The sequence below is a fragment of the Phalacrocorax aristotelis genome, chromosome 18 (assembly GCF_949628215.1).
Source record: "Phalacrocorax aristotelis chromosome 18, bGulAri2.1, whole genome shotgun sequence".
Lineage (NCBI taxonomy): Eukaryota > Metazoa > Chordata > Aves > Suliformes > Phalacrocoracidae > Phalacrocorax > Phalacrocorax aristotelis.
In genome coordinates this window covers 5,035,820-5,055,168 of record NC_134293.1, presented here as the reverse complement: position 1 = coordinate 5,055,168, position 19,349 = coordinate 5,035,820, and the positions used below count along the sequence as shown (strand labels likewise).

Genomic DNA, 19,349 nt, shown 5'->3' with positions numbered 1-19,349 from the left:
CCACACCCTCCAGAGCACTGAAGGGGTTTAGGTGCCCAAGTCCTACCTCCCAAAGCTGTGGAAGCTGTAAAAGGCATCGTCTCCCCTCCTGTGAGACACAAGCTCCTCCATACCTGCTCCCCTTCAGAAATGGATCTAATGCTCTCCAGCTGTGTACAATTTTCTTAAACTTTGCAGTGTGTGCCAACTGCTGAGAGCGATTTAGAGAGGTGGAGAGCAGTAGAGGTGCCCACGGACAGATGACCACAGCTAAAATGAATGACACTGGATGCTTTCTTGGGGGCAAGAAAGGCCCTTTTTCTCTGTGTTTGTACAATGTCTAGCACAGTGGGATCCTAACCCTTGCTGGGACTAATAGGAGTTGCCCTACAGTGAATAAGTCATCATGAACTAGAGACCAATATTCAGAATGACATTTAATTTAATGTATACCATAATTAAATACCATTTCTTCTGACTTATTGCTGCCGTGTGGTCTGTAAATTCCACAGTCATCATCTGCCGTGGTTTGGCAGACGTCAGTCCGGCAGGCAGCTGGAAGCAAGGACACAGGCTGGCGGCAGTGACATCTCCCTCCTGCTCTCCATTGCAATGCTGATCTAGGTTTCTACCTGCCTGAATGTGGTGAGTCAAGTATTTCATACAAAGCCCCAGGTAGCAGCCACAAACAGCAAGAGGCCCTAGGAGGTTGGCAAGACCCATGTCCTCACCCTCCTACTGATGCACTAATGATGTGGCCCTTAGTGCAGCACAGTTCGTTCCTCATCCTCTGCTAACTTTAGCAGCCGAGTGTTAAGCAAACCAATTAGGAGCTGAGCGCCAGACGAAGCCAAACCCCATCCATTTTGGGTTCTGAGCCTGCTTTAGCTCGTGGGGGAGGTGGGAGGGTGTGCTGCGGTCGCTGTAAAGCTTCTGAAGATCTTTGATTGCAAAGAGCCAACATAGCTGAGTGACTTGGAGCACATCAGTAGGAAAGGGTGGCCCTTCTGAAGATGCAGTGCAGGGCATTGGTTTAAATCACCTTCAAATGTGCCTGGTTTTGCTTTGGCAACCATTTTTTTTTTTATATAAGGTAAGTGTGGGCTGCTGTGGGAAAGGCTTTCAGTGCAGCAACCTGTTCCTCACCTTTATAGCTGGAGCAGGACACACCGATAAAAACCTTCCCACAGAGTTTCTTTGTTTCTGTGATTTTTATCTACCCCAGACAAAAACTGGAAGCACAAAGCTGGAAGAAGACAGGAGGCATGAAGGCTGCTTGGTCCCTTTTGTGCAGACTGGGAAGTGATGCCCTCTTTTAGCAAACCTTGGAGAGGAAGGATGCAGGTTTTATTCTGAGATCCCCTTTGAACCTTCCTGCTCAGCAACTCCTTTTCAACACACCTGAGTGCCAGGCTGACCCCTTTTCAAATTCTGCTCCTAAATATTGCGTTCCCACCGGTCAGTGTGGAAATTACTTGGGTTCTTTTACTTATGCCAAGTATCTTTTGCTCTGTGAGTGGCTCATGAAGCTAAATGGGCTAAGCTTTCCCCAGCTGATCCATATCCAGCATCAGGTTGAATTAGTCCTGCAGAGGAATGGATAATCCAGTGGGAAGGAGAGGGAAGAAAGAGGCACTAGATAACCTGCTGCGTCTGAGCTGATGCTGCAAGGGGAGCAGTACTTTTTGGGACTTTATTTCTGCTGGCTTTAAGACAGACACAGACCAAGAGGCGTGGGGTTTGGGGTGTGAAAACGATGTGTAAACCACTGTTTTGGTGAGTGGTCTGATACCAGTGCTGCTCTCCAGAAAGCCCTGCAGAGAAGGTAAGTGAAAACCCCGGGGAAAGGAGACTCTGAGATGCAACCCTATCAGAGAGGGACCTGGAGAGGGAAGGTAGGGACTGAGCCAAAAGAAAACTGGCAAAAAAGGCATCCAAATGAAGACACTGATGGAAAAGATTGCTACCATGCAGCAAAGAGCGTGTGATAGAGCAAGCAGGATAAAGTCAGTAATATGAATAGAATGAACGATTAAGACCAGATGATAGTATTTACCCAAGAGGGGTGAATTTATGAAGCTGCCAAACAGCTCATTGTGTGCTGTTACCCATGCCTGGGTAGCAGAAGATGAGAAGGTAGAAATCACGACTGGTTGCTAGAGGATGCTGTGGATGTTACACATACCAACGTGTTCATGGGGAGAAAGGTTCCCCTGATTTGGATTTAACCTCTGGCTGAGGAAACCTTTCTGCCCAGGGAAGTACCACCCAAAACTGCTTCCCTGAGCAGCCTCTGCAGCAGCTGGCCTGGGACTGAGGCTGTCCCTGCCCAGACCTCACCTTGCACTGGAGACGTATTGGGTGGAGTGTTTGCTCTCGCAGATGCACTGGCTGCCTCATTAAATTGTTGGAAAATAAGATGTGATGTTAAATGAGGCTTCTGGAAGATAATTTTTTTTTCTCCCATTGCTGTTGGGCATGTTATATTTGTTGGTGATGCCGTTGTTATGGAGCAAAGAAACTAGCAGAAACATGACCATGTTAATTTATGACCACCGGTACAGTTTTATATTTTACATTTACAGGGTGAGTGATTATTTTACAGTTCAAAGTGTTCACAAGGGAATTCCCTGCATGGGCTGCCACAAGGCTGCAGCCTCCCTCATAGCAGAGCACAGGGACACTGCTGCATTTAATTTGAAGTGCAGGTGTGGGTGCAAAGGAAAAATCCCTCAAATCCCAGCATGACGGAGGCCAGGGAGTAACACCCAAGGTCAGGGCTGTTATGGCTCTGCAAAATGCAAAGATCTGCTCTCTCCAGGGAGATATCACTCAAAGCTCACTGTTTTTTGGTGCTCCTTCCCTGAGTGGGATGCACAGGCTGTGAGGCAGGGGAAGGGCATGGACAGGCATGAGGGGGCCCCGAGAGGTGCGATGCAGGAGGGCTGGGCAGGAGCGTGATCTCTCCAGAGGAGAGCGCAGCACAGTGATACCTGCCTGGACAGGTAAATTCCATGCCCTGACTGCCTCCTGTTTGTGCTGCAGCACCGACAATGCTGCTGGCAAAGTCACTGGGTCAAAACCAGGTTAGCGCCACCCTCGCTGCCTGCCCCAGAGCGGCGATAGGGCTTTATCAGACCATGAGCATGAGCCTTCTTCGTGGGGCTGTGGCCATTTCCAGGGAGCAGGGCTTCTTGGTGCTTATCACCCCCATAATTGTGGGGAGGAACAGAGCCAGGAAAACCCCATCCAGGGCCAAACCTTGCACACTGGCCACCATCGCCAGTGCTCCAGTGCTGGCTGGGCTCTGGCCCTGCTGCAGCTAGTCCAGCACACATCGACCAGCATCGAGCATGCAGATTGGTAAGGAAGTCCCAGGTCATTTCTGTGGAGGAGCAGATGTCCTGCTGGCCATGAAGGCAACGGCCTCTCCAGGGATACCAAAATACAGACAAACTATTTCAGCAACTTTAAAAATGTTGTTTGGTGCACATGTAAACGTAATGCGCAGTTGCACAACAGCACCCAGCTCCAAACCTGCGGTCTTTCCAGACTTGTTCTGCCAGTCCAACTAGATGGCCAGATCTGCTGGAAATTTCATCAGGAAAACCAGCAGCTGCGTTGTGGAGCTGTGCAGAGCCTTGGCTCTGCTGGGGCTCTGCTCCCCACCAGTGCAGCCTGCACCGTGCTCACCATTGCCCAGCAGTCCCAGCGCTTCCTTCCTGCGCGATGGGTCAAAAGGGAAAGCATTGTCAGTCCCCTGCGGACAGCAAACATGCTTTGCCCTTTGAAGCCTTTGAGTGGATTTGGTTGGGCTGGTGGCAGAGTTTGAGGAGTACACAGAGAGGAATGCAGAAAGTGCTTGTGTTGAGAGGCCGGGCTGTTTGCAGGTGTTGCCAGCTCCCCGCTGCGCTGCGGTCTGGCCACAGGAGCAGGTATTCGGTGCCAGAGGAGTCCCCACACCAGGCGGGTGGCAGCTTCAGGCAGCGTGTATTGATCCCATCTCCTGCTGACAAGAGGTTTCCATGATGTGTTAGCAGGAGGTCCTCACAGGTCTGAGAAAAGGTTTGATGGGGGAAAGATGTGAATCATAGGCGAGCAGCAGCAGAGAACAGCACTATAATGGTTTACCGTCCTAAACCAACACACTGTTGCACACTCAGTAGCCAGAGAGGACCTCACTCTCTGCCTGCTCCAGTGCATCTCCGGTTGCTCCTGCAGCTCCAGGTGCTGACCTCCACACCTGCTGCTGCACTGCCCCACACCGGCCTCCCCCCAACAGCCAAGGGACCTGCAAATCTGGGGGCTCACCGATCAGCAAAGGTCTCAGGGAGCCTCGATATCCTGCTGTCCTCCTACCATGATAGGCCAATGCGAGCAGTGCTCTGCATCCCACGGTGGAGCAAGCAGGGATGCCACTCCAGCTGCAAGCACCAGCAGGTCCAGCCCTGCAGCCCTGCACACCCACCACAGCAGAGTCTGGCCAGAAAACCCTGTGAGCTGCTCCACACTGTTTGCTCTGCAAAGGTCCTTTGCAGGCAGATGCTCAAGTCACTCGCTTGCCTTCTCATTGCAAGTGCTGTGAGATTTCCCATGCAGATGAGATGGGCAAGACACTGCCCTGGGTCCCCTGAGGACAAACTACAGATGCTTCTTAGAAGCCTGCGTGTGGTCAGGTTAAATATCTGGTGTGAATAGCCTGAGCCACAGACTGTATTACGTGGGCCCGAGAGCTGCACGAGCTACTCCTTGGTGCTCTGAGCTGATGATCCCAGAGGCAGAGCCCCATGGGAGGCTCCAAGGCTTGGCTGCTCGGCTGCTCAGCAGCGCAGGGAGCCTGGCTCCCCTTGGCACTTGCAGGGTACACCTTCATTTAATCCTGAAGGGTAGTTTACCCCTGCTGCAGCTGGTGGAAGGCCAACAGGTCCTACAGCAGCACCAGGGCAAAGGAGCTGTACGTGCTGCCACAGGCCAGCAATAGGAGTGCTGTGGGGGCCACCAGAATCGGGAGGGGAGAGGTCTCTGCCCCCTGGACTTTATTTCTCTGGCCCAGGGATAAAACTTAAAAGTCAAAAAACTCAAATGTGTACTGAAGAGTTGTTCCCTCCCAGTATGTGTGTAATACAGACCCATGCAAAACCTGAACCTCAGACATTTCACGTTATCTTCTAATTTCAGGAACTATGATTTTACTTTCATATTCAGCAAAATTAATTGTCCTGTCTGTAATTAATATGCTGCTCAAATGGATTCTTAATTATAGATAAATCACAAATCTACACACTCAACTGCTACGCTTTTCAAGTAATAAAAGAGATCATTTGTCTTCCTCAGATGAACAGAGACCAACTAGCACGCCATTTCCCCCTTTATGAAGAATTCATTTGCCTTAGAAAGAAAGCCTTTAAAAAAACATTGCAAGGATTTCTTGAATAGGGGATCAAAGCTCCCACACTGCTGGAAACCATTTTTGCTAAGTAAGATGTGGGTAAAGGAAAAAAAAGTAAAAGTTTTTTGGTAGTGGTTGGGATTACAACACCCTTGGGAGAGACAAGGACGTGGGGTCAAGAAGTTGTGACCAGGTTAGCAACACAGGGAACAGAAGGGAAGGACAAAGGAACAGAAAGTGGAAATGGACAGTTGAATGAGGAAGCATGTTTCTTTGCCGAAAGAGAATGGATTCTACATCAATCCATACTGAGAGCTAAAGGATGAGGGCCTGTTAATGGATTGGGGAACACAGCAGGGATCAGAGGTCATGAGTGCACTCAGCTAGGCTAATTGACTGTTATGTGCATATTAGTGATGATAATGTAGTAGGAGAGTGGGACGTGGGGAGCAGATATGCAAAAGTTCCACTGACAAGCGCTGTCCTGTAATTACTGTCTTATACCTGCTAAACAAATGAACACTCACACACACAAAAAAGATAGTGGTCTTAGCTGGCTTTCTTCAGGAGGGGAGCCCAGGGCTACAGGTAAGCATCTCTGACCTCATTGCGCATGTGATGAAATAAATCTGCTCACCAGATTTGCTTTGCAATCTTGAGTTTTTATTTCAGTCCTATATGTTGGGCACAGCCCAATGATCCAACCAATACATCTCACCTGGGCTGCTTCTACACCATTGCAGAGGTCTCCTGAGCACCCCTGTGGGATGGGGGCTGCTTTGGGGTCAGGAAGAGTACCCTGCTATTAACCACCTGCCTGTACCTGCTGGGGTCCCAGGGACTGTCTGCAGGGATAACAAATGAAAGGGGAAAACCGTACAACCAGGGCTCTCCCCCACGCCCCAGTCCAGTCCACAGGCATCCTGCCAACAGCTCCAGGCAGAACAAGGCTAACGCTTACCCTCCTCTGCTATAATTTTACACCAGCCCTGGTGTGTCGGAAGCACTGTGTTCCCTGGCACGTACAAGCAGGTGCAGGGGGTTTAATATGAAGCCCACAAGCTGGTCCAATAAATACGGCATTCACCCCACCTGAGTGTGGCTGTGGCCAGGGGGCTGTTGATGCCCCTCTTAGCTGGCACAGGCAGCTGTCTCCTGTTGTTTGCTGCAGTGCAGATGGAGTGAGAACTCCCTGTCAGGAGGCACTTTGCTTTCTCTTTACTGGTTTGGATCAATCATAGGGAACAAGGCAAGTCATCCTTTGCCTTGTGGGGTTTCTACAGCGTGCACCTGAGAGGGGTCCTTCTCTGGGAGGCTTTATGTCACCTTGCTCAGCAAAGCAGAAGCAACACAGAAAAAGACTGAAATCAGCTCCAGCCAATCCAGATACGGGATCAGTTTTGGAGGTCAGGTGCAGTTTTGAGCTGACTTTTGTGGAATCAAGATCCAGCCCGGCAAGCACTGCTAATAAAATGGGATTGCCCAGGTTACATCAGGCTGCTGGGGCATTAATCACTGCGTCCACGGCAGGGTTTTGGAGAACAGCCTGTGCTCCCTCACCACACGCACCCTGCAAAGGCCTCACTGGTCATCTGGTGTCAGCGCTGACTTGGCAATTAGCACCAAGTAATTGATAGAGCAGCACCGGGGAGATAAAGCTAAACCCGACACCATGACAAGAGCAGTTTTGCTTTGCATTAAATTAAGTTGCTCCATTTTTATATTTCACCAACTTCTCCCTTTCACCCCAACACAGAACAGGCTCCCTTGCAGCCCAGCTCCTGGTGCTGGACCCTCCGACCATTCCAGGGCAGATCGACCTCTGCGTAAGGCAGCTCGGCCCCTGTGGCTGCACCTGCTGGAAGATGGGAGCATACTGCTGGGGGCTGCTCCTGCTGGAGGGTCCCTCACGCCTGGTGCACGGCTTTCTGCCCACCTGGCACCTGGCGCTGCCGCCTCGGGAGCAGAGTGTCTTACTCCGACCACAAAGGGATTTCCCAGTCAACTGATGAAGAGAATATTTCCCATTTCCTCACTCTTGAATCTGCTGACAGCATCTCTTGGTGAGTGATGGATATTGGAGATGATTTATAGTTCTTTGTTACACAAATGCCCCCACATTCTTCCCTGTCCTCTCACAGCAACCGTTAGTCACTTTACGCAGTGGAAAAGCAGAAGCCTGAGCCTGGGAACAGCCTGAAGGATGCGGTGTCAAGTCTCGCCCGTGCTAGCTTTATTCACCGTAAATACGCCATTGGCAATGGCTCAGCTCGGGGACACAAACGAGGGAAGTGTCAGCATCGTGGTACTCTGCACCCACCCAGGTCTCCATGTGGCTGCTTCTACCCATCTGCTGGGAAGTCAAAAGGTTGGCAAAGAAAAAGCACAATAAATCAGGCAGATAGGGGCTGTGGGGAGGATCGCGTTTATGCAATTTTTCATCTCAAAGTTTGTAATTAAAGAAGTGAACGTTAGAGGAGGAACAGCCATTGCCTGTATCTCTCAGGGCTCTCGGACTTTGGCAGTGTAAACGTTTAGCCCTTGAGACTTTTATTACATAAAATAGTTTTTGTAATGCTGTTGTTGCTTAATTGGATTTCTGTTTGTTTTACTTCAAGAACACCAGGAAAAATATCTGTATTGTTTGATCTGATACAGACTACCAGGAGATTTACCTGTACTATTGGGTCTCACAGTTTATCATAACGAATAAATACATGAATTAAATAAAGTCTGATCTTAATCTATGCAAAGTTTCTTGATTGCCCTGAGGAGCTGAGCCAGTTGCTCAGTTGCTCCTGCCATTGCCTCTAGCATTTCTTTTTTCAAGCACCGTTGTGAGGCCGGATTGTATCAGTGGAAATCAAGGATTAAACAAATTAACTGGGCACATTCCTGACTTTAATTTAGGTGTCACTGGGACTGCTAACTGGCTTCATGTCAAATGCATGCTGAAATGCTGTCGAAGTGCATCTTAAAATCAGGAGGGTAGTGCAGGATTGAGCCCTAAGTATTTTTTAACAAAATAGGTTTGAATCACACCAAGTGAGAACATTCCTCTTCTTTCACAGGGAAAGGCAGAGCCACTTGTTGCAGATCACAAAGAGGCTTCCCCATCAGTCCACTAAGAGAATATAAAACAAGGGATGATTCAGGCAATAAGAAGTGCTAATAAGCCATGGTTTTGCCTCCTCAGAAATATGGCGGACCTAAGTTTACATCTCTAAGAGGCAGAGTGGTTGTGCCCAGCGGGGCTGATAATCTCTACTTGCTGGTGCTGTGATGGATAGAAGAGAGGTCAGTCCTTTGAGACCAGCTAATGATACTGTAAATCACCAAAGCCCAGACATGTGCGAACAAAAACTTCCCACAAAAGCTTTTGTCCTCTTATTCAGCTGAACCCTTCCTTAAAAATAGCTGAAGCAGTCCGCACAATTAACTTGCCATCAGGAATACACAAAAGGACAAAATGCTGCCATCGGCCTATAAAGATGTAGAACAGTTTTATAGCTCGTATGCTGGATTCGATATTTCTCATTTGTGTAGACTTCACTCAGATGATTAAAATTTTTTTAGAAAAAGGGAATAAAGCATCAACAAACACCACCCTGCTGGGGCCCCTCCCGTACAGCCCCATTGGGGGTCTGGAAGGGGCCGGAAGGGAGGGACCCCCAGCCACACTGCTGGCACGGGGCCCCCCGGGGCTGCGGCCGGCCTCTGCAGCAGGGAAGGGGTGGCTGCTTTCCGCCCTCGGGATGTGGGGATGGCTTTTCCCAGTGCCCCGGCCCGGTGCGGCCTAGAGAGGAGCGCGGCTAGGCCGAGCCTAACCACGCCGTTACCATGGCAACACGGCGCCATGACACCACCACCCCCCCGCGGGGTGGTTGCTACGATACCCAGCCAGGCACGTGCTCGGGCGCGCTCCCGGAAGTGCTCGGTACTTCCGGGGCAGCTTTGAGCGGGTGTGCGGCGACATGGAGGCGCAGGAGCTATTTCGGCGCTTGGGCGCCGGTGCTCGTTTTGACGTCCGGCGGTTCGGGCACGATGCGCGGCGCTTCGGGGTACGGCGCCACCGGGGGGAGGCTGGGGATGGGTCTGGGCCCCGTCCCTCCCGTGAGGCGGGCGCCAGGGCCCCGTCCCTCCCGTGAGGTGGGCCCCCAGGCCTATCAGCTGTAGCGCTCGGGGAGGCGCTGGGGCCTGGCCACGGCGTCTCATCGCTTTCCCTCCTCTCTTCCCCAGGTGATAAAGGAGAGCGGCGGCAGAGTTTCGCTGGAGAGCCTCGACTTCTTCAGGCGCGAGGAGGGCGCCTCTCTGGGGTCTGCGGAAGAGGGCAGGGGGCTTGCTGCGGCTGGAGAGGAGGGAAGGGGTAGAGACCAGCAGAAGGAGGATGGAGCTGGGAATAACGACGGAGAGACGACAGGAAAGAGAAAAAGAACTGCAGAAAGCAGTGAACGGAAAAGAAAAAAGAAAAAGACACGAGGTATTTATATAGAACCCGAAGGAATGGGAGGAAAATGTGCCAGGGGAGGTTTAGGTTGCATATTAGGAAAAGTTTCTTCCCCCAGAGGGTGGTGGAGCACTGGAATAGGCTCCCCAGGGAAGCAGTCATGGTGCCAAGCCTGGTGATATTCAAGAATATCCCTCAGAGACATAGTGTGAATTTGGGGCTGTCCTGTGCAGGGACAGGAGTTGGACTTCATGATCCTCAGGGGTCCCTTCCAACTCAGGACATTCTATGATTCTATAGATTTATGTGTCCCAGAAGAATGCTCTGCTGTATTTTGTGCTTCTTATTTGTTTCAGTTTACTTTACATCCGCAGGTACTGTAGGTCATTTTTGCCAGAAAAAAAAAAAAGGGGGTTCTGGGTTCTTTGGCTGGCCTGTGTCAGAGCTGATAAAATAATTGGGCCAAGATTATCATAGAATCACAGAAGGGTTTGGGTTGGAAGGGACCTTTAGAAGCTATCTAGTCCAACCCCCTTGCAGTGAGCAGGGGTAGCTTCAACTAGACGAGGTTGCTCAGAGCCCTGTCCAACCTGACCCGGAATGTTTCCGGGGATGAGGCCACCACAGCCTCTCTGGGCAACCTGTGCCAGTGTTTCACCACCCTCGTTGTAAAAAATTTCTTCCTATATCAAGTCTAAATCTACCCTCCTTTATTTTAAAGCCATTACCCCTTGACTTAGTGTTAAGGCATGAGAATGTGATTGCCATCCTTCTGGAGTCTTCATTAATTGTAGTGAAAATGAGAGAAAAAAGGTTTTGAGATGACCTTTTTCACCAAATAATTTTTGATTGAATTTTATTAATGGAAATTTCAATTTTTTGAAACTAACAGGAGCAGCATCAATGCCAGAGTTGTCAGAAAGTAATGGAATAAAGTGGATGTCCTCTCTGGAAGCAAAATTCGAAGATACAAAAGACAAAAAACCTACTGCTGAAAAACTTGAACGCTTGAGAAGAGAAAAGGTGGGACCACAGAATTCTAATGTAGCAACAGATTACTTGGTTTCTGTGGGGGTTTTGTCTGAAAATTGAGGTTCATTTATGGTAATTCCTCTTGGGAGGAGGGTGACTGAGTATGGGGAAAATAACCATAAGATGAATCCATATATGTTTAGTTTTGTGCTGTCGAAGAAAGAAAGAGTTAATCTCTTGCCTTTTAGATAAACCGCTTCAGAAATCAACACAAGATCAATGTTCAAGGAACAGATCTTCCTGACCCAATTGCCACGTTCGATCAGCTTCAAAAGGAATACAAAATCCACCCTAAAATCATGGAGAATATTCAAGCTGCTGGCTTCCAGGTCCCAACACCAATCCAGATGCAGGCTATTCCTGTCATGCTTCATGTAAGTTTTCTGGTACTGCATTTTGTTACAGGGAGTATGGCAAAATGTGGAGAGCCGCCTCTTTTTAGGGTCACGGCAGGGGTTAGCTGCACAGCTTTAGAGAGATATCAGTTGCATTAGAGTTCAAAATTAGCCATTAAAATATTCCTGATCTGTGCTTTTACTCATGTATTTTGAGTTAGTTTGGCATTAATATTTATGTGAATGTGATTTTTGGTGGGGAGGTTTTCCTCTTTTTTTTTTTTTTTTTTCTAGTAAAGGGTAACACCCATCTTGTTTTTCTTACAGGGTCGGGAACTTCTAGCTTCAGCTCCTACTGGGTCTGGAAAAACACTGGCATTTTGTATTCCTCTCTTGGCACATCTGAAACAACCTAGGAACAAAGGATTCAGAGCACTGATCATATCACCCACCCGAGAACTCGCTAGCCAGGTGTGTGTTGAGGGGAACACGGTTGTTGTCATATTGATATACTTCAAAGTATTCACTCTGAGTCAGTAAAATAGCAGCTTAGTAAATATTTTTTTCCATTATTACCCTCAGATAATCAGAAAAGGCTAATTTAAATGTCTTTTGTCTTCTATGAAATAGCTACATATCTAGCATCTCAGTCTAATTGGTGATTGGTTTAGAGGCTCAAGATTCTTTGATCATACTTTTAAAACTGCCCAATGCTTAGGTGCTCTGAATATCTACCTTCATATCTGAGACTGCTACAAGAGATTTATGTTTGTCCCAAACACAGAATTTCAACTAATAACTTTATACAGAAGCTTTGTTATTAAACTGAAATAAAACCCACAACTTTAGGCACAGTTCCTTTTTTTTTTTTTTTAATTGAAATAGGAGAAGGGGCTTATGGGAGCTGCGTAGTTAGAGTCAAAATACGGTAGTCAGACCTGTGAGAACTTTAAAGTCAACAATATGCGTCAGAAAGCTGCATTTTGTTATGCTAAGAAGACTACACAGCTTTCTCTTTATGCTGAAGTCGGAGTGATGTTTGAAAATGTAACTTTGGGATTGCCTGCAGTTTTTCTGGTCAGAAAAGCTGATCAGATTGGTTTGAAAATTTAACCTCTGTTCCTGCCTTTTCAGACTCATCGGGAGCTGGTCAAGTTGGCTGAGGGGACAGGCTTCAGAATACATATGATCCACAAGGCAGCTGAAGCAGCAAAGAAGTTTGGGCCCAAGTCTTCTAAGAAATTTGGTAATTGCTTTAACTACTTGAAGTGCTTCTGAAAATTTAAAAAATGTCACTGACTTCTCTCTTCTGACCTGTGTGGTTTTAGACAGATTGGCTAATACCACTCAAGATGTGCAATCTATTGCTCAACACTAAAAAAGTAGCTGGCATGGAAGAAATAGGAAGTAAGCCTGACAGTGGACCCTGTTAAATTGTACCTCTGGCAGGTTTGATTGGAATTAGTGTTTCTCAGGGCTCTGTTAGACTGGCTTATTTTGTGTCTTTTTTTAATGTTTTGCTTTTTTGCTTTTCCTTTCCGTTACAGATATACTAGTTACTACTCCGAACAGACTCATTTATTTGCTGAAACAAGATCCTCCAGCAATAGACTTGACCAGGTACCGAGAGTCTTTATCAAATCTGGCTTTGATGCTGGCTTTGCCACTGAAAAGCGGATGTGTGGGTAGTCCTCACATTTGTGATGGTCTGTTAGAACCTTTACCTTCTCCACAAGGGACTCTTACTGAAAAGAAAACCTCTCTGTTCCTAGTGTGGAGTGGCTGGTGGTGGATGAGTCAGACAAACTGTTTGAAGATGGGAAGTCAGGGTTCCGAGATCAGCTGGCCTCCATCTTCCTGGCATGCACGTCCCACTTGGTGAGAAGAGCCATGTTCAGCGCAACCTTTGCACATGATGTAGAGGAGTGGTGTAAACTCAACCTTGACAGTGTCGTTCTGGTGTCTGTTGGAGCAAGGTAGGTGTGCGGTTGTACTCTGACTCTAGTGGTTTTTTATTTCTTGGGCAAATTATTTGCTTGCTTTGCATCATCAGTCTGCTTGGTTGTATGTCTGTTGTTAGTCTTAGTACTGCAGGATGTTTTGTCTCCAGGAAAAAATAGTGTAGACATACAGATCTTTCTCACATACTGGGGAAAGTGTTGTTTTCTTTTACCCGTTACTTTATGATCAAATAAACATTAATCTTAGAAATGTGTACTGGTGAAATAAATTTGTTGTGCAGTATTTCTCATTCACCAGGTAATATTTTATGGGTTTTAGTGTTTATAAATAAACTCCGTTTATAAATAAATGGTAGCACACATCTGTTGGATTTCTGGTTTCAGAAACTCTGCAGCAGAGACAGTAGAACAAGAGCTGTTGTTTGTTGGATCTGAGACAGGAAAACTGACGGCAATGAGAGAGCTTATTAAAAAGGTATTTTTGAGAGATTGAGTACATTCTGCTTACTTCTGAACTGAGCTGCATGTTCTGTCAGAGACTCATAATTTCTTACGGCAAAGACTTCTCTGTGACACCTTGAACCATTGTTCAAATCTGTTGTACAAGAGGAAGAATAAGTACCCTACCTATGAATGAAAGCAGTGTTCCCTGTTCTTGGTTATATATTTCAGTCTTGCTCAGGAACAGTTTCTAGTAACAGCTTGTTTAATTTTAATTGGCAGTGTGAGTGGGTTCTTTACATTGGGCTTCTCACCGGGTGGGGGAAAAAAAAATCAGTTTGTTTCTGTGGATTAAAATGCAGCCTGATGCTTAAGTTAGGAGCCATCCCATCAAAGGCAGTGGAGCTGAACTTGATTAGTTCTGACTCCCAAAGATTTTGCTAGTCAAAAAAATAACCCTCTGAGGTGTAAAATACTGGGGCTTGTTAAGTCTCTTTAGTAGCTCAGTGTCTGCAACCAATAATGGTAGGAAAAGGACGTGAACCTTAGACAAGCTTATTCTTTTGCAGGGTTTTGCTCCTCCAGTCCTTGTTTTTGTACAGTCTATTGAGAGGGCTAAAGAGCTTTTCCATGAACTTATTTATGAAGGCATCAACGTGGATGTCATCCATGCGGACAAAACTCAGCAACAGGTAGGAGGATATAATTTCTTTTCAAGAAACACTTTACAGTCCTCTTGCTTTTTACTTTTCTTTCTAATGTAACTTCAGGTAACTTTGACAGTAAATTACTCCAGGTTTTTGTTTAGAGGTTTAGTTTTATTTATTAACATAACTTTCAGGAAACAAGTTCACTTCCTTTCTCAGATTGCTAATTAGGCTCTTTCAAGTACCTCTTTTTTTTCTTTTCCTAGAGAGATAATGTAGTACACAGTTTCAGAGCTGGAAAGATCTGGGTGCTCATCTGCTCAGCCTTACTAGCTCGAGGGATTGACTTCAAAGGAGTGAATATGGTCATTAACTATGATTTGCCAACAAGTGCAGTGGAATACATCCACAGGATAGGTGAGTGATTGTTACAAATTATGTTCTTTTTCTCATTTCCTAGATCTTTAATGTAGATGCTCTTGTGCATGAGCAAAATTCCTGAAACCAAGCCTTCTCTGTTACTGCAGCACTAGCTTCTACTTTGCTTGAGCCAGTTTATATCTGGGTTCAACTTTCAGTAAAGCTGCATTACTTTTTGCCAGTTTAATATTTATATGCTTCAGACATGGCTGTGCTTTCACTCAGTGGGAACAATCTTTGGGGGACAGCTGCTTGGTAGTATGCCTAGTATACTAACACACATCAGGAGGCTGGGGCTGTGATATATGGGGCTGTGAGAGGAATAGAATAGAGGGAGATATTTACAGTAAAGTCTCTACTCTTTGCAAAATTTGTGTTTGACAGGTCGTACTGGAAGAGCAGGGCACAAAGGAAAAGCAGTCACTTTCTTTACAGAAGATGATAAACCTTTGTTACGGAGGTAAATTGGAAACCTGGTGTAGCAAAAATGGTTTTCTATGGCTTGTATAGTGTAGTGCTGAACCGTATGGTTGTGTCAATGTTAAGGTTTTGGGTTTTTTTAATGTTTGTTTGGGTTTTTTGTAAGCCTTTCGCTGATGCAGCAAGAGAGAAACTAGCGTCCTTTCACTTCTTTCAGTCATGTTACCAGTAATGACAACGTGATGGCTTACTTGGTAGCACCTTCCAGTGAAACTCAGTTATTCTAACATAAACCTCGTTGAAGGGGAGGTTCAACAGTCTTTACGACTAACTTTGCTCTTGTTCTGGTTTTCCTGAATCATTGGCCAGGTAGAAAGTATGACTACCTCATGCTGTGCTTTAGATTTATTTTTTTAATCCAGTTAACTTGCTTGTGTCCAAAATAACTTGGCATGATTCTCTGTTTTGGCTTATTGATTTTATTTCGTCTCCTTGAAGACTGTACTTGCCTAGAGTTTCAGTTTGTTCAAACTGTCCAAATGGAGTCATTGGTTTCATTTAAGCCTTTTGTGTCTTTGTTTCTTCCTCGCCTTACTTCAAACTTGCTTTTCTGTCTTTATTTCTTGCTTTAAAAAAAACCACAACAAAACAGAAGACCAACAACAAAACAGCTAGTTCTTAGGGACTGCTGTCTTCCACCAAAGAAACTTATCTATTGTCCAGGCACTCGCTGCCGGAATTAATCTCTTCCCTCCTCTCCTTTCCAGCATAGCCAATGTTATTCAGCGAGCTGGCTGTCCTGTGCCAGACTACATAAAACACTTTCCCAAACTGCAAAGGTATGTTTGTTTGAACTTTACCAGTTTGTCTCCCGTTTTAGAAGCCTGCAGGAGTGGTGCTGGGGTGTAAAAGGGCTACAGAAGATCTAGTTGTTTGCAATATAGTTGCAGTTGAGCTGCAAAAAGAATTTTAGACAGGGCGGTTGTGGCAGTTTTTTTTACCCAGACAAAAATGGAAACAAAAAGAATTATTGACTTACCATTTTCCTGGAGTTAACTGTTCTTTGAGTTCCCTGAAATCTGCTTTAGACTTCCTAGGCCCATACTCATTAATTGGGCTTCTGATACATGAAAGAAAGTCCTTTACTTGTATGAGTTACCTTTAGAAAAATTGGTGTAGGGGTGTTTGTATATAGATAAATATTTTTTTAATTAGTGCTTCTTTTCATGCTTTTTTGTAACTTCTAGTTATCCTTATGTATATATATTAGAAGCATATATTAAAAAAGTTTGAATGTCTTGGAGTTAACATGGCTGAACTCATCTTGGAATAAACAACACTGAAAATATATTCAGACGCATAAATCCCTAACAACCAATAAAGGCTTTCATTATCTGTTTTATTTACTTTGGATATTAATTTTTGCCCTTTAAAGTAATTTAATCCTTCTTTGCTAAATGTCGTTCTCAGCAAACAAAAGAAGAAATTCATTAAGAAACCACTGTCAAGAGAATCCATTTGTACCACCCCTCAGTGCTTCTTAAAAAAAGCCAAAAGAAAAATGTAAGTAGCTTGTTTGGGGCTTTTTTTGTGGGGGTTTTTGTGTGTGTTTTGTTTTTTTTTTTTTTTTTTCCAAGAGGAGGTAAGAGGTGCTGTTCAGCCAGAACAGGCCCAGCAAGCTTCCTCCAAAATAACTGATAACTTACTTGGATGGACCACCCAGTCATAAGGATTTTAGTGATGGTGACGTTTTAGTGCTAATATCTGTCTACTGGAAGTTGGATTAATGCAATCAGTTGGCCTTACATGCTGCCATGTATCAGGTGATAGCAAGCTGAGTTTAAACCACTGCCCTTAAAGCCAGACAGAACCTATCTGCTTCCCTTCTGGCAAAGGGATGGCTTTGATTTTAACTCATGGAGTATTAATACAAGAAGCAGATCTTAAGTTGTAATGACTGGAGCTCACAGAAGATTGACATGTAGCAGTTTGGTATAGCAGAAGTGGTCATAAAGAATACCATTACCCACATTTCAGAGTGTTCTGACTGAAGGATTTATGTTCAGCTCTACAAATGACTAATGTCTGTGTCACTGCTATATACCTCTTTTTTTATATATATAATGTTCAGGTGTCTTGGTCTCCACTGTGTTTCTTGTAGGAAAGCGACAAAGGAAAATATTAAGGAAAAAAAGAAAGTTAAAGAAGATAAAAGTGGCAGTAAATTACAGACTGTTTCAAAAACCTGAATAGCAACAGACTGCTCGTGAGGTGGGGCTGACGCCTCTGTCCATACTGAAGAACAGAAGAATGGAGATATAGCAGCAAAGGGGAAGGGAGAGAAGTATGTTTCCTTCTGGGTGAGGATGGATGTTTACATGCAAGAAAGTCTCTACTAAAATATCAGTAGAGGATTCCTGAATGCTTCTTATAGAAGCTGTAGAGTGTGCTCTTGCAGTAAATGCCTTGTGTTTCTGAACAGTAGTTCAAAAATAGCATCTGTCTGTGTTACTATCGCACAGGTTTTTTTTATTACTACTTGGAAATAGTGTCAGTTCTGTGTTCAGATTGTCCCTAACATGTTTGTCAGACTTCTAGAAGGTGCAGTGGCAGAATAACACAAACCTTCCTGTTAGGCTTGATAAATGCAGCTGTCAAAGACTTCCTGGATGCTTTAAAAGCAAACCAAACCCCCTTGTCTTGTACGCAAAAGTAAAGCCTTGTTCCACCTATGTTTTTACTTCTATAAAGTAATTTTGAAGTAACTAATACTTTACGTGTCCTTAAACTCTAATAATTCTGTACTGTTTCATATTTAAATCCCAAAACAGACTCAACAAGGTCATAAAAGATTCAATACAGGTACCTGTCTGCCTATACAGCCTTGGCAGGACAAGTCTGCAGGCATTATTCCATACCTATTACACAAAAAGGCCAGGCTCCTCACATTTTCCACCACTTCAGTTGCTATCTGTGTTCAGTCCACTGTTGTGTCAGAATTCTAGTAATGCAGGAACGGCTTCTCCTTTGCAATTCTAATCCTTCTTTAATCAAGCATTCCTGTACAGGATTGTCTTCCTGCTTTGTCATACTTAATCCAATTTGGAAATGGATCCTGGGTGTGTATACCTCATTTACAGCAGGGTGCTGTTAATTGCTCTGCCTAAGTAGCGACTGTGAAGTTTTGTGAGAAACTGGTGAAGACTCTGCATCCTGTTTTGATTATTCCTGAGCTAGGCTGAAGCTGAGTTCTTGCTTTGCTTGCAGAATTGCATCTTATATTTAGGTGATGCAGGAGCTAATGTCTTCATTTTGACATCTGTGAACAGATTTGCATGGATATTTTAATAGAAATGCAGTTGTATATTCAGATAAATAACCAGTTGCCTGCTGCACGATGCTGATGACAGATACGATGTGGAGTATCTTTAACAATTTGAGAAATTACCAATATTCACCTTTAAAGGCACTGCTTATTGCAGTAGTGGTAGTGGGAGAGAACAGCTTTCAATCATCAGCATCTCTGTCTTGTGTAGCAGGGTGCTAGAAGATGCTGCAGTTCACTTTTTAAGGGACTTAGTTTAAAACTGAGAGCTTAAATTTTGTTTAGCACTTTCTCTAAGGCTGGCTTTTATTTTAATGTGACTTCAGCCACTGATCAGTAGCTGAGTGAGATGTTTAAGCAGTGATCTTGCTCAGGATTTACTTCCCTGTGAAGTGCTGAAAAACTGTCCCACCGAACACCCTCTCTGCCCTGAGAACAACTGCGGAACTTCCACACTTTGTCATGTATTTTAGCAAGCTTTGGCTGACCTTACGGAGAGAGGAGCTGCTTTTGCACAACTGCATGACTATCTAGTAAATCATTCTGCACCCCATCAGGAGCACTTATTTTACTATACTTCTGAGGTTTTGGCTGGCACCGTTACTGCGTAGTAAAGCAATCGTTCCTGTGCCCTCAGCAGCAGCGGTGGGGGAGAGCCGCAGCTGGGTTTCAGGTCAGTCCTGGGGTGCATATCCCCGTGCCCCCTCGATGCTTGGGGTGGAAGGGCGGCACTTTTTCACGGAAAAGAGATTTGTTTTGAAGTCCCTGAAGCTGACTTCAGCAACACCCAGTCTCGATTTTTCAGCACCACCCCCCCGCCCTCAGCCCGGGTGCTTTCCCGCCGCGGCCGCTCGCCGTGGAATGGCTATGGAGGGGCCGTGGGGCGGCCGTGGGGGACCGTGGGGCCGGGCCGTGGGCGGGACGCGGCTGGGCCCGGCCCCGGAAGGCGCCGC

The 19,349-nt window shown here is 45.8% G+C and overlaps 1 protein-coding gene across 1 annotated transcript; it reads left to right on the top strand.

Moving 5' to 3' along the window:
• Positions 1-9,299: 9,299 nt before the first annotated feature.
• On the top strand, positions 9,300-17,840 carry DDX52 (DExD-box helicase 52). The gene is made up of 15 exons (XM_075113465.1): positions 9,300-9,429; positions 9,608-9,848; positions 10,708-10,838; positions 11,036-11,221; positions 11,510-11,653; positions 12,317-12,428; positions 12,730-12,802; positions 12,955-13,158; positions 13,528-13,618; positions 14,154-14,276; positions 14,498-14,648; positions 15,036-15,111; positions 15,839-15,910; positions 16,542-16,634; positions 17,233-17,840. Exons 1-15 carry the CDS (start codon positions 9,343-9,345, stop codon positions 17,318-17,320), a joined length of 1,872 nt encoding a protein of 623 aa, XP_074969566.1. The 5' UTR covers positions 9,300-9,342; the 3' UTR covers positions 17,321-17,840.
• Positions 17,841-19,349: the final 1,509 nt, after the last annotated feature.

What these genes read in the sequence shown, in the direction of transcription:
- DDX52 (XM_075113465.1), top strand. Translation starts at nt 9,343, where the DNA reads ATGGAGGCGCAGGAGCTATTTCGGCGCTTGGGCGCCGGTGCTCGTTTT. An exon ending in TGAGAGAGCTTATTAAAAAG is followed by an intron (nt 13,619 to 14,153) that starts GTATTTTTGAGA and finishes ATTCTTTTGCAG; the next exon opens with GGTTTTGCTCCTCCAGTCCT. An exon ending in GGAATACATCCACAGGATAG is followed by an intron (nt 14,649 to 15,035) that starts GTGAGTGATTGT and finishes TGTGTTTGACAG; the next exon opens with GTCGTACTGGAAGAGCAGGG.